The sequence below is a fragment of the Monodelphis domestica genome, chromosome 7, assembly GCF_027887165.1.
Source record: "Monodelphis domestica isolate mMonDom1 chromosome 7, mMonDom1.pri, whole genome shotgun sequence".
In the NCBI taxonomy this organism is placed as follows: domain Eukaryota; kingdom Metazoa; phylum Chordata; class Mammalia; order Didelphimorphia; family Didelphidae; genus Monodelphis; species Monodelphis domestica.
Genome location: NC_077233.1, coordinates 188833498 through 188846840, shown reverse-complemented (window position 1 = coordinate 188846840; position 13343 = coordinate 188833498). Strand labels below are relative to the sequence as shown.

The window sequence follows — 13343 nt, the reverse complement described above, 5'->3', positions numbered from 1 at the left end:
TTTCCCCCTTTTTCTTTTTCTTTTTTTGTTGAAGATGACAAAGGCTGGGAATTGTCAGAGGATAGGTGTCAGTGTCACTGTGGACAGCTAGGTTGTGATAGGACTCATTAACAGGGTTTTCTTGGTGCAGCATCTTCCCACGACCTACAACACAGTTCCTTCTTCTTTCTTCCTTTGAAAGGAATCAGCTTTCTCTCAAAGTAAAGAGAGAGGAGTCTCGAGTCTGGCCAGTCGTAGAGCCTGGACTCCTGCTGCCCCTTGTGAATTAGGGTCCAATTATTTTACAGGATAAAAATAAAGCACTGGGAATCCTAAAGGGGCACACAATCCCCCCAATATCCAAACAGCCCCAGGGATGGGCATCCAATGGGGGCCCCTAAGACTCCGTAGATTTCTGAAGGCCACTTTAGTCCCCATCACCATGTCTTACCCTAATGACATGTTTTCATATGGTGGCAAGGCAGAATGCAGATCTAAAAGCTAAATCCCTGTGGCATAACCTTGTTTTGTGAGGGCAAAGTAAACCTCCTTCTGGTCCCTGTTCAATGACTTTCCAGTGTCATGTTTTATACCAATATTGAACTAGACCTAAGAACTTGGGCATTAAACCATCTCCACATCTCGTCTCTTTTCTCTGTCCCTCACCCCTGTCCATTTCAGCCCTCTTGGGGGGGGGCCTCAGAAATAGAGGAGCCCCAAAGGGGGGGGGGGAGTTCATGCCCCTGAAAACTCCCAGATGAATAAATTGTGATCATCTGGGGTCAAATCCTACCAGTTAGATCCAGGATAGAGCATTGAGATTCTGAGGACTAAAATATGGAAAGAGAGAATTAAGAAAATAAAAAGTCAGTGATTATTGTTTGGAAAGGTTCAAGGGGAAAGCATTTTCTCTGTAAACTATAAGACTCTAAGACAGCGGTTCTCAACCTCTCAATTTATAACAATAAGAATACATCATGCATATCAGGTATTTACATTCCGAATCATAACTGCAGCAAAATTACAGTTTTGAAGTAGCCACCAAAAGAATTTTTTGGTTTGGGGTCACTGCAACATGAGGAACTGTATTGCGGGGTCACGGCATTAGAACAGTTGAGAATTGCTGCTCTAATTGATAGTTGTGCTTGTAGACACAATCAAATAAAATGACCAGTTTCAAATTCCCTTTTCCATTTGAGCCCCTCCTTATATAAATCAATCTCAATATTTATCATGTCATATCAATCAGTAGCCTTCCTTATATAACACTAGTCAGTAATTTTATATGGAAAAATAAAAGATACTTTGTACCCATCTAATAAAAGATGTAGTAACTGAAAGAATGTGATCTCAATACATCCTAAATACTAGACTTTGGAGGTTATATAAATACAGTATTTCTCTTGGGGAAAAAAAAGTCAATTGAGTGGGCAAAGCAATCAGCCTTGAAAAAACAGATCTTGTTTGGGTTATGGGATTTCTAAATAAGAAAATGGGATCAGTAATGATGTATTGATTTGACTATGGTACTGCAATGATTTCTAAGAATTGGTCTTTATACTAGGATGATCTCTAACTTAAAGAAAATCAAATAAAACAACAGAATGAAAAAAAGAGGAGCTCCAATAGTAGGCACTTAATGTATGATATACAATAACAAATTTGCAAAGTAGGTACTTTATGGTCCACATTTTATAGTGGAGATCCTTGAAGTTCAGAGAAATTAAATAATTTGATCTAGGACACAAAACTATTAATAAATGGAATTTGAAGCCAGGTCTTCTTTAAAATTTTTAAAAATTGTTTGTTGGTTACATTATAATTCCTAGGTATCTTACCTCTTCTATCTTCTTCCTGCCCCATAAAAGGCATCACCTGAAAATATACATATATAAATTATACCTTTCATGTTTCTATTATCAATTCTTTCTCTGGAGGTGGGCATTCATCAGATTTTTTCAAATAATTCTGTAACTGAGAGAATAAAATTCTCTCATTTTATATAATTTCAGGTCTTTCCAAGTTTTTTAAATTAATCTGTTCATCAATTTTTAAGGTAGAGTAATAAAGAGTAATATTCCATCAACTATATATTACACTTTGTTTAGCCATCCCTCAATTGAGAGACATTCTCTCAATTTCCAATTTTTGCTGCCACAAGGAAAGCTGCTATAAATATTTTGGAACATTAGATTATTTTCCTTTTTCTCCTGATCTCCTTAGGAAATGGGCCTAACAGTGGTATTGCTAGGTCTAAGGATAATCAAAGTTTTATAACTGTCTGGCATAATTTCAAACTGCTCTCCAAAAATGGTTGGATCATTTCACAGTTCCATCAACAATGTTAGTGACTTCGTTTTTTCTCATTCCCTCCAATATTTTTCATTTTGCCCTTTTATCTACTTTTTTTTTTAATCCTTACCTTCCACCTTAGAATCAATACTGTATATTGGTTCCCAGGCAGAAGAGTGGTAAGGGCTAGGCAATGGGGGTCAAGTGACTTGCCCAGGGTCACACAGCTGGGAAGTGTCTGAGGTCAAATTTGAACCCAGGACCTCCCATCTCTAGGTCTGGCTCTCAATCCACTGAGCTACCCAGCTGCCCCCTATCTACTTTTTTTTTTTTAAATCACAACCACCTAAGGAAATCTAAGGGTTTTACAAAGTCTGTCTCTTATTTGGGACAAGGTCAGAATTAAATAACTAGACTCCTGGGTCCTCAGTTTACTCATTTGTAAAACAGGGGATTGAACCTAAGGGGCCCTTTAGATTTCTTCTAGCTCAAGAAGATCCTAGGACTGTAAAGGGGATTAATTTCTGAAGTTTTCTTGCTCTGCCTTGACCTCCTCCAACGAGCACAAAGAAGAAAGCCACAATTAATAGAGAAGGTATACATCTAGGTTCAAAGTCATAGTACAAAATACTATGGACAGCTAAGTGGCTGAATGAATAAGGCTGGGTCTGAAATCAGGAAGATGCATCTTTGTGATTTCACATCCAGGCTCAGACACTTATTAGCTGTGTGTCCCTGGCCAAGTCACTTAATTCTGTTTGCCTCAATTCTTGTCTATAAAATGAGTTGGAGGGGGTAGCTAGGTAGCTCAGTGGATAGAGAGCCAGTTCTAGAGAGGGGAGGTCCTGGGTTCAAATCTGACTTCAGACATTTCCTAGCTGTGTGACCCTGGGCAAGTCACTTGACCCCCATTGCCTAGCCTTTACCACTCTTCTGCCTTGGAGCCAATACACAGTATTGATTGAGACAGAAGGGAAGGGTTTTTTAAAAATGCATATTCCTTTTATCCATTAAATAAGTCATCTTCAAAGGAAATATTCTGCAGCATGACATTTCCATTGTAGTATAAATCCACCCATAATTACAATGGACAAAAATGCATGTTTAGAGAAAGAAATGAGAAAAATCATGGTGACTTCTCCAGATCCTTATAGAAGTATACACATTATTGAATCCAAGACAGAAGGTAAGGGTTTAAAAAAAAAAGAGCTGGAGAAGAAAATAGCCTCAAGAAAGACCCACCTGGAGTCCCAAATAGTCAGCCAATTGAAATGACTGAACACAAAACACTGCCAAAGATATATACGTTTATTAAAATGGGTGGTTTTAAGGCTTATGAGTCATCCAGAAGAAAATAAAAACAATTGACAAAACTTGGCATGTGGCAAAAGTCAGTGCTAGTTGGGAAGATGCTCCAAATCTGCCATCTATGTTTTGTGGTTGGAATTCACTTATAGGAAGAGAACAGCAATGCAATAACCGCCACAAAGATGCCCGCCAAAATGCAGGCCCCCACGAAAAACAGCATACTTTGCCGGTCGACAAGGTTGGCACAGATGAGCCGGAGGCGCTTCAGAAGCACGGCCATGAGGATTATGTACACAATGGTGGTGTAATTTTTGCGTTTGACCCAGTCACTGTCTTTGTCGGTGGAGGAGGAGTCCTCGTCGAAGTCTTCCATCTGGGTGCCTTAGTTCTCTGGTCTGGAAGGAGAGTGACCTGGGGCAGGAGAGAAGAGGAAACCGTCAAAGGCATGCTGGGACCAGGAGAGATCAGAGGAGTCAAAGAGCATCGAGGAGCATCCCTACCTCCAAGGAAACAAAAGGAAGTCAGAAGAGAGCCCGAGCCCTCAGGGACCTCCCATTCTAAGGAGAGAGAGCGATAACGGTGAACATACAGGCTTAGACATGCCACCACAAAGGGACTGGGAAAGGGCTTGTCCAAAGTGAGCCTGGAGCCAGACCACCAGGAATACTGGAATCACTCATTTAGGAAGGAGAACATTCCACGGACAGGAGAGGGTGGAGGAAAAAAAATAGGAGAGTTTTACACAAGAGTCCTCTGGTGGGGAGACGAGTAGGTCGCTGTAGTCGGATCATACAGTTGGCAGAAGGGAGTCAAATACAAGACTGGAAAGGTGAGAAAAATAATAAAGGGGAGTCGGGTGAATCCATGTCCCACAAAGGAGTTTGTTGGCTCTTGAAAATAAGGAACGACTAGAGGTTGTCTAGACCTTTGGCTGCAGGAAGTCCCTTCTGTGAGTGATGAAAGAAGCAGAGAATCCAACAAGAAAGACTATGGCAACAGAACAGGTGGTAACCAGGGCTACGCCAGGGGGGCATTTTCCATGTGAATGGAGGAAAAGGTGCACGATGGAAAGATGCTATGGGATGAGGACGGGCGTCGAAGATGGCAAAAGTTGAAAGTATGGCTGATGGGAGAATGGCAGCGCCCTTTGGGAAGAGTTGGCAAGAGGAAGAATTTGGGAGGAAAGACCAAGGAGCTCAGTTCTGAACTCATTGAACTTGAGGTGCCTGTGGGATACCTGGTGCCCTGATTAAAAGAGCACTGTAGGAAGCAGGTAGGCAGTTCAGCCTATGGAGAACCAGACCTAGAAGTCCTGGGTTCAAATCTGGCCTTAGACACTTCCTAGCTGTGTGACCCTGGGCAAGTTACTTAAATCCCATTGTCTAGCCTGTACCACTCTTCTGCCTTGGAACCAATATATAGCATTGATTCTAAGATAGAAGGGAAGTGTTTAAATGAAAATAAAACCCAGCACCATGGCCCTTCAGTTGAAGAGAACACTAACATTCCTTTTGAAGAGAGCAGTATTCCCAGCCAAACCATCAGCTTAGGAAACAATGGAGCTGCTCTTCGGACAGTTAGCCTAGGGAGGCCCCCAAGGAGTGACCCAGTCCGGCTACCTCTTCCCAGCAGCCAAGGAGTGGACTGGCCCTTCCAGCTAAGTTGTGGTTCCCTTAAGGAGTCAGCCCAGCTGAGAGGCCTCCGGAGAAGAACTGTCTCTACGGTTCCAGAGCTGTGGGCAACCATTGTTCTTTTTACACGCCTGTCTGTGCTTCAAACCCACAGGCTGTTTGTGGGACACGTTACACAGTTCCGGGGCAGGGAATGCTTTGGAACTACTATGACAGAGTAGAATGGAAGGATAAGAGAAACTCAGACCCTTGAGGATGCCTTGGGTTAGTGAAAAATGTCCTGAAAGTTTTTTTTTCTCTTTTTCTTTCAAACCCTTACTTTTAGTCCTAATAGCAACTCTCAAGACAGAAGGGCAAGGGCTGGACTAATGGGGTTCAATGGCTTACCTGGGGTCATACAACTAGAAAATTTGGTCAAATTTGAATGCAGGTCCTTCTGACTCTTGACCTGGCCCTCTATCCACCATGCCCCCTAGTGTGAAGATAGCATGAACTCTCCCCTTATCTATTTTTAGACAAACAAGTCAAGACCTTAAAGTACCCCTACTTGACTCCAAGAGTTTGCAAGTCACTTACTAGAGTAAGCTCACACCTCCAAAGGTCACTGGCTCCCACCTTGGTTAGTGCTAGGAACATTGCAAGACTGCGATTGCTTCCCATAAAGTGGGGGAGGGACAGAAAGTGACTTTGAGAAAACTGCTTTAAAAGGCCAGTCTGAGGACCAATTCACTCTCTCTGCCTACTGGAGGAGACTCTTGCCTGGATCCTGCCTGGGCTTGAGGTGGTGAGTGGAGTGATTCCTTCCTTGGTTCTTTGGGAAGGAGACCCTCTTGCTCCGTGGCTCTTTGGCGGGACTCTCCCATCAGTGTGAGTTCTGGTGAGATTCTTGGTGGTCTTAGCCTGGTGTGCACTGAAGGTTCTTGGAGGATTCTTCAGTGGCTCTTTGGATTTTAGCTTCCTAATTAGGACTTTGGATTCTGGTCCGATTTGCTTTCAGATTCGCATTTGTGGTCTGGAGACATTAGGATTAAATTTAGGGTATTTGTAGTTAGGCAGTACTTTCTGTCTCTTTACCTACATTTTTTCACTTTCACTCTTTCCACTTCTTTGTAAATAAAGCCGCTAAAAGTCATTTTAACTTAAGCTATAATGTTTTTAAATCGGGGACCACAATATTACTTTAGAACTTTCCTATAAACATAAACATAAAAACCTGCTTAAATTCTTATACTAGCTGCCCCCCTGAAGATGCATTTTCAAAGGAGGGGAAAGGGAGCAATCAGACAACAGGACCAGGAGAGAAGGGTATCTATCCCAAAAAAGCAACAAAAGCATCCAAGAAAGGAGAGAGCTAGGAGACAGAGGACTTTCATTAGCATTACATGCTTCAGAGGTCCTGAGGATAGGCGCTAGAGAGAATTGGTAACTTCTGAGAGCAGTTTCTGTCAAAGAGTGAATTCCCAAAACAGAGGGTTTAGAAGAGAGGAGAGAAGTGGAGGAACTCAAATAGTTTCATTAAAAAGGCAAGGAGAGATACAAGACAGTAGCTTATAGGGACAGTCAGACCAAGTGTGGAATGCTTTGTTTTGTTTTTAAAAAGAAAAGGAAGAGGCAGCTAGGTGCCATAATGGATAGAGCTCCAGCTCTGGGTTCAGATGTACTTCCTAGCTGTGTGACTTTAGGCAAGTCCTTTGACCCAGTGGCCCTGCCCTTCTGTCTTAGAGCTGTTACTAGGATAGAAGGTAAAGGTTTAAAAGAAGAAAAAAGGAAAGGGGGAAGCATTAAGTGAGTTTGGAGGGAGTGGGTAATGAATCAGACTGAAGACTGAAGAGTGGGGATTGTGGAGGGGCTAGAGAGGATGTGATCCAGAGTTCATAGTGAGGACTTTGCCTTGAGAAGGAAAGCTTTCCTGGGATTTGGACTGACTTGAGCCAATTGCATTTTCTTTCATTCCACATGAATGACACCACACAGACTGATATTCTGGCCATCTGGTATTCTTTCTGGACAATGATACAGAAGTGCTTTGTGCCTGGCAAGGTGGGCTGCAAAGTGCTCAAGCCAATGTCTAGATGACTACAGAGAAATTCCCAACCCTGTAGTAACATCTGCTGATTAGTCTATCCTCAGATGGGTTACAGCTTACTTTTATCTGGATCCCGAAAGGAAAATGGAGTTATTCAGGCAGAAAACTTGAAACTGGTCCTCCAGTCTATTTTCTGCTAAGTAGATCTTGCTGAGGGAAGAAGGGAAGAGAGAAGAAAGAAGGTTACACACATTTTAAAATAGTACTCCTAAGAAAATACTACTTTAAATCATAAACCACTTTGAAGAAACAGTATCACATAAAGGCTCCTGTAGAAGAGGCTACAAATAAATTCATGTTAAAAGGGGGCAGCCGGGTGGCTCAGTGGAAAGAGTGCCAGACCTGGAGAAGAACATCCAGGCTTTAAGTCTGGCCTCAGATACTTCCCAGTTGTGTCACCCTGGGCAAGTCACCTAACCCCAACTGGCTACTAGCCCTTATAGTTCATCTGCCTTGGACGCAACCCTCAGTATCAATTTGTAAGGATAAGGTATAGGGAAACAATAAGGATTGCCTTTAAGGGGAAAGGGAGAGAATTTAGCCACAAACCCTGGGAGAAGATTCCCTTCTCCTTACAGACTGACCCTAAGACAAGAGAAGGGCTTAAGAAAAAGCAACATAATTTTAATGTTCCTTCTTGAAAAAATATACATATAAAGAGAGGATAGTATTGACTCTAGGAGAAGGTAAGGGTTTTAAAAAAACGAACACCTTAATTTATGTATTTTTAAAAGAAGAATTATGTTGCTTTTTCTTAAGCCCTTCCCTTGTCTTAGAGTCAATCTGTAAGGAGAAGGGAATCTTCTCCCAGGGTTTGTGGCTAAATTCTCTCCCTTTCCCCTTAAAGGCAATCCTTATTGTTTCCCTATACCTTATCCTTACAAATTGATACTGAGGGTTGCGTCCAAGGCAGACGAACTATAAGGGCTAGTAGCCAGTTGGGGTTAGGTGACTTGCCCAGGGTGACACAACTGGGAAGTATCTAAGGTCACATTTGAACCCAGGACCTCCAGTCTCTAGGCTTGGCTTTTCATCAGCTGAGCTTCCAAGCTGCCCCTGCCTAGTTCTTTTAAAGGGGAGAGCTGTCGCATCCTTGGGGATGATGGCCCTTGGCTCCTGATCCAGTGAGCCACCCAACTCCTCCTAAAGGTTCACTTTTAGCAGAGAAACTCTCTTCCACCTGCCCGATTTGATGAAAACAAAACAGAGGCTCCAGAGTCTCCTCTAAGCACCTACAAACGGTCAAAGGAAAACTGCGGACTGAGGAAAGCCTCCCCCTGGTCCTCTCTCCTTTATAGCGATAGAATCCTGATTGACAAGTAGGATCACGAGGATTTTCAGGCGAAGGCAGCTTCACATCTCAGGCAATGACAAGACGATGCTTTTCCCAATGAAGTCATTAAGAGCTCAGCTGAAGACCAGGAGGAAACTTTAAGGAGCCAATTAGGAGCTGACAGACCTTTGAACACCTGGGCTGGCTTTCAGCTGAGAGCGGTAAATGCTCTTTTCATTAAAAGTGCTGCTTGATGGCCCTTCTGTGTTCACAGAGAATTAGAAACAAAGACGATCTCCATTCATTAGGGAACGACTAAACAAGTGCTGTTAGACATGACTAATGTGGTGACTATAGAGAAGCCTGCAAAGAGCTGTATGAAATGATACAAAGCAAAGAAAGCAAAGCCAAGAAACTACAATGTACACAGAACAACCACACACAAAATTAAAAGTTAAAGCTTCAAGATGATCAAGAGCAAGCAGGATTCAAAGGCAGAGTTGTGAAAAGACATGCCTGCTCCAGCCCTTTGTGGAGGTCCACAAGGGTTATACATTGGGTAGATTTCCAGACTTTTCTGGATTTTTCAGTTATGTTAACTTTTACTGGGGGAAATTATGGTGATTTAAAAATCATCAACTAAAAAACTAATTTTTAAAAAATCTGGTCTCAGCCACTTCCCAGCTGTGTGACCCTGGGCAAGTCACTTAACCCTCATTGCCTAGCCCCTACCACTCTTCTGCCTTGGAGCTAATATATAGTATTGAGTCTAAACTAATTTTTTTTTTAATTTCCAATTAGGTTTTTATTTGGTTTTCCATGTACCATTACTGATCATTATTTTTATTGCCTTGTGATCTGAAAAGGCTGCATTTATTATTTCTGCTTTTCTGCATTTGTGTGCCATGTTTCTGTGACCTAATGTATAGTCAATCTTTGTGAATGTGCCATGTGGTGCTGAGGTGTATTCCTTTTTATCCCTATTTATTTTTCTCCATATGTCTATTAATTCTAATTTTTCTAAGATTTCATTCACTTCTTTTACCTCTTTCTTATTTATTTTTTTATTTGATTTATCTAAATTTGATAATGGTTGGTTTAAGTCTCCCACTAGTATGGTTTTACTGTCTATTTCTTCCTTCAATTCTCCTAGTTTCTCCATTAGAAATTTGGGTGCTATATTATTTGGTGCATACATGTTGATTAGTGATATTTCCTCATTATCTAATGTCCCTTTTAACAAAATATAAGTACCTTCCCTATCCCTTTTGATCAGGTCTATTTTTGCTTTGGCTTTATCAGATATCATGATTACCACTCCTGCCTTCTTTCTGTCAGTTGAGGCCCAGAAGGTCTTACTCCATCCTTTAATTCTGACCTTGTGGGTGTCTACCTCCTCATGTGTGTTTCTTAAGACAACATATGGTAGGGTTTGGGATTCTAATCCATTCTGCTATTCATCTACGTTTTATGGGTGAGTTCATCCCATTCACGTTCAAAGTTATTACTGTCACTTGTGGACTCCCTGGCATTTTGATATCCTTCCCTAATTCTAACCTTTCTTCTTCAGCTCTACATTTTAGTCCAGTGATTTACTTTAAATCAGTCCCCCTTGTCCCCTCCCTTGATATGTTTCCCTTTCTAGTCCCTCCCTTTTTGTTCCCTCCCCCTTCCCCCCTTGTCTTCCCTCCTTTTTTTGTGTTCCGTCCCCCCTACGCCCCTTGATTTTCCCTTATCTTTTCCCTTGTTGGGTAAGATAGAATTCAAGATCCCAATGGATCTGGATGTTCTTCCCTCTCAGAGTTGATTTCCCTGAGAGTAAGGTTTAAGTAAAAACTCTCTTCCTCTCCTTCTTATAGGAGTTTTCTTCCCCTCCCCTTCCCGTGTGAATCTTTGTGTGAGAAAGATTATTCTATTTGGTCTTTCTTTTCCCCCTATTTACACATTACATTTTCCCCACATGTTAGTATACATAGATTGATATAAATGTAGTTCTTATAGAAGAGAGTTTGTGTAAAAGAAAAAGATAACATTTTTCTCCTTTTCCCTTTCCTTCGTATTTACCTTTTCAGGTATTCCATGCTCTTTGTTTTTCGACATCGAACTTTCCACAGAGCTCTGGTCTTTTCTTTGCAAAAACTTGGAAGTCTTCTATTTTGTTGAATGCCCATACTTTCCCTTGGAAGTATATAGTCAGTTTTGCTGGATAGCTGATTCTTGGTTGAAGACCCAGCTCTCTTGCTTTTCTGAATATCATGTTCCATGCCTTACGGTCATTCAGAGTGGAAATTGCAAGGTCTTGTGTGACCCTGATTGGCATTCCTTTATATCTAAATTGTCTTTTTCTGGCTTCTTGTAGGATTTTTTCTTTTGCTTGAAAGCTTTGGAATTTGGCAATTACATTCCTGGGAGTTGCCTTTTGGGGATTTAGTGTAGAGGGTGTTCTGTGAGCTCTGTCAGTGGCTGTATTGCCCCCTTGTTCTAGAATCTCTGGGCAATTTTCTTTGATTATATCTTGTATTAAGATGTCGAGTTTGCTGTTTATTTCTGGCTTTTCTGGAAGTCCAATTATTCTCAGATTGTCTCTCCTTCCTCAATTTTCCAGGTCTGTCGCCTTGTCAGTGAGATATTTTATGTTCTCTTCTAATTTTTTGGTCTTTTGGCTTTGCTTTATTAATTCTTGCTCGTTGTCTTCGAGTTGCCTGATTCTGACTTTTAAAGCCTGGTTTTCCTTTTCACTTTGGTCAAACTGGTTTTGTAGATGCGTGAATTTCTTTTGCATTATTTCCCACTTTTCCTCCCAGAAGGCTTCCATCTTTTTGATCCTTTCCGATTCAAATTCTTCATGGGTTTGTGGAGAGTTTCCATTTCCTTTGGAAGGTTTCGGGGCATTTGCTTGTGTTTCCTCTTCTATCTCCTCTGTATTTTGTATTTTTGCTCCATAAAAGGTGTCCAAAGTCGCCCCCTTCTTGTTTTTCTTGGAATTTTGGGGCTTTTGTGCTTCTGTGGAATTTGCCATCTCTATCTGAGTGGGGAGGACTAGCTTTTCTTATCTCTGTCTGGTGTTCAGAGGTTTTAGCCCTAGGCAGATTGTCCGTTCTATGAAGTTGTTGTTCTGTCTTCCAGGGGAAGCCAGGAATTGCTGGTGTTTCCGTGTTACTGCCCTCCTCAGTTCCCTCCAGATGCTTCTCTGTTGCCTTATTTCCATGCTCTGAGCCTGGCTTGGCCCTTTCCGCGGGGTGTTTGTTTCTGTCATCAGAAGTTCGTGATCAAACCCTTTCCTGCTGGCTTCTCATTCACGAGGACCAGGGGCCGGGTGATTTTCTTGCTGGAGACGATCATGCCCAGAGTGCACGAGAACTGGCCCAGGAAGTCATGCTCCTCCAGTTGCAGACTAGACTTGTCCTGGTCAAATAGGGCAAACTTGAGCTTCTGTACTTCCTCAAAGTGATAGTCGATGACAAACTTCTTGGCAAATGCTGGGTTCAAATTGTTGATAGCAGTCTCTGTCCTGTCAAACAGAGCCCAGTGAGGAGCAGGACCGGACTGATCATGGTATCATCCTAATAGGCTAGTTGTAGCTTGGCTCCATGGTCTGCCTCCATAACCAGAGCTTGTGAACCTCCAGGGAATGCTGCTAATGGCATTCACCATCCCCCTCACTGACTGGAATCGAGATGCTCATACCACTTGCCATTGTTCTCAGTGAATAAAACACAGAAAGGGTCCGACTTGGAAGTGACATCTCGATCCAACAGATTTTGGCCACAGACTGAGAGCTCCACCTTGCACACACAGTACTGGGACCCAATGGGCCCTGCATGGGAGCTGGCACTCATTGTGTAGGCCATGATTGCTGGAGGCAGCAGCGGTTCCTGACAATCGCTCCTTGGCAATGGGCTCCGGGTTCCCCTCGGGCGCTGCAGCAGCCGCTGGTCCGGGGCGCCGCCCCCGCCTCACCGAGCGATCACCGCTACCTTCACCCGGAGCCTCTGGGGCATCCCCGAAGGAGTAGCTCCCTCCGGGCCCGAGGAGCCCGCGGGACGCCTGGCCACAGCACTGGCCCGGGACAGGGCTCACGCTGCAGCCCACATGACCGCTCAGCCTCCTAGTTCCAGCCCCAGTCCTCTAAACTAATTTTTTTAAAATGTGCTGCTGAAAAATTGTAATAGTCCTTTTTGCCTTTCTTGATTAGAATCTCTTTTAGGCACTTTTCATAGTTCAATTTGTATGATGGTTATTTATTTATGTAGGGTTACCCTGAGTTCCATGAGAACAGAGACCTCATCTTATTTATTAATTATACCTTCTCCAGTGTCTAATAGTTCTTTTTTTTATTATTTTTTAAATAAAAATTACCTTCCATTTTAGAATCAATACTGAGTATTGATTCCAAGGCAGAAGAGCAGTAAGGGCTAGGCAATGGGGATCAAGTGACTTGCCCAGGGTCACACAGCTAGGAAATGTCTGAAGCCAGATTTGAACCCAGGACCTCCCATCTCTAGGTCTGGCTCTCAATCCAGTGAACCACCCAGCTGCCCCCAAATAATTCTTTATATATGCAGAAGGTGTTTAATCATATATGTTAAACTTCTCACTTCCCTTTAGAAACTGAAGTATTCAATAAAAACAAGCATTTTCTCTAAACTTCAACCTTTTTTTGTTATTGTGTGAGGGTGTGTGTGCAAGGTCTCGCCTCCATTTTTAAAAATTCTAAACTTAACCCTCAGCTAAGATACAGCTCAGCATTTTCTGTGGTCTAGTAGAAAGGATC

The 13343-nt window shown here is 42.4% G+C and overlaps 1 protein-coding gene and 1 long non-coding RNA gene across 2 annotated transcripts; both read right to left on the bottom strand.

Moving 5' to 3' along the window:
* Positions 1-3564: 3564 nt before the first annotated feature.
* On the bottom strand, positions 3565-8668 carry LOC130455565 (uncharacterized). Its single transcript, XR_008913635.1, has 3 exons — positions 8477-8668; positions 7357-7446; positions 3565-3990 (listed from the first exon to the last, which is right to left on the bottom strand). It is a non-coding gene; the product is annotated as an uncharacterized LOC130455565 (long non-coding RNA).
* A 3141-nt stretch (positions 8669-11809) lies between these two features.
* Positions 11810-12314, bottom strand: LOC130455597 (copine-2-like). Its single transcript, XM_056806297.1, has 2 exons — positions 12237-12314; positions 11810-12115 (listed from the first exon to the last, which is right to left on the bottom strand). The coding sequence occupies exons 1-2, from the start codon at positions 12312-12314 to the stop codon at positions 11825-11827; spliced, it is 369 nt and encodes a 122-aa protein (XP_056662275.1). The 3' UTR covers positions 11810-11824.
* Between the last annotated feature and the right edge of the window lie 1029 nt (positions 12315-13343).

What these genes read in the sequence shown, in the direction of transcription:
- LOC130455597 (XM_056806297.1), bottom strand. Translation starts at nt 12,314, where the DNA reads ATGTCACTTCCAAGTCGGACCCTTTCTGTGTTTTATTCACTGAGAACA. An exon ending in GTATGAGCATCTCGATTCCA is followed by an intron (nt 12,116 to 12,236) that starts GTCAGTGAGGGG and finishes TACCATGATCAG; the next exon opens with TCCGGTCCTGCTCCTCACTG.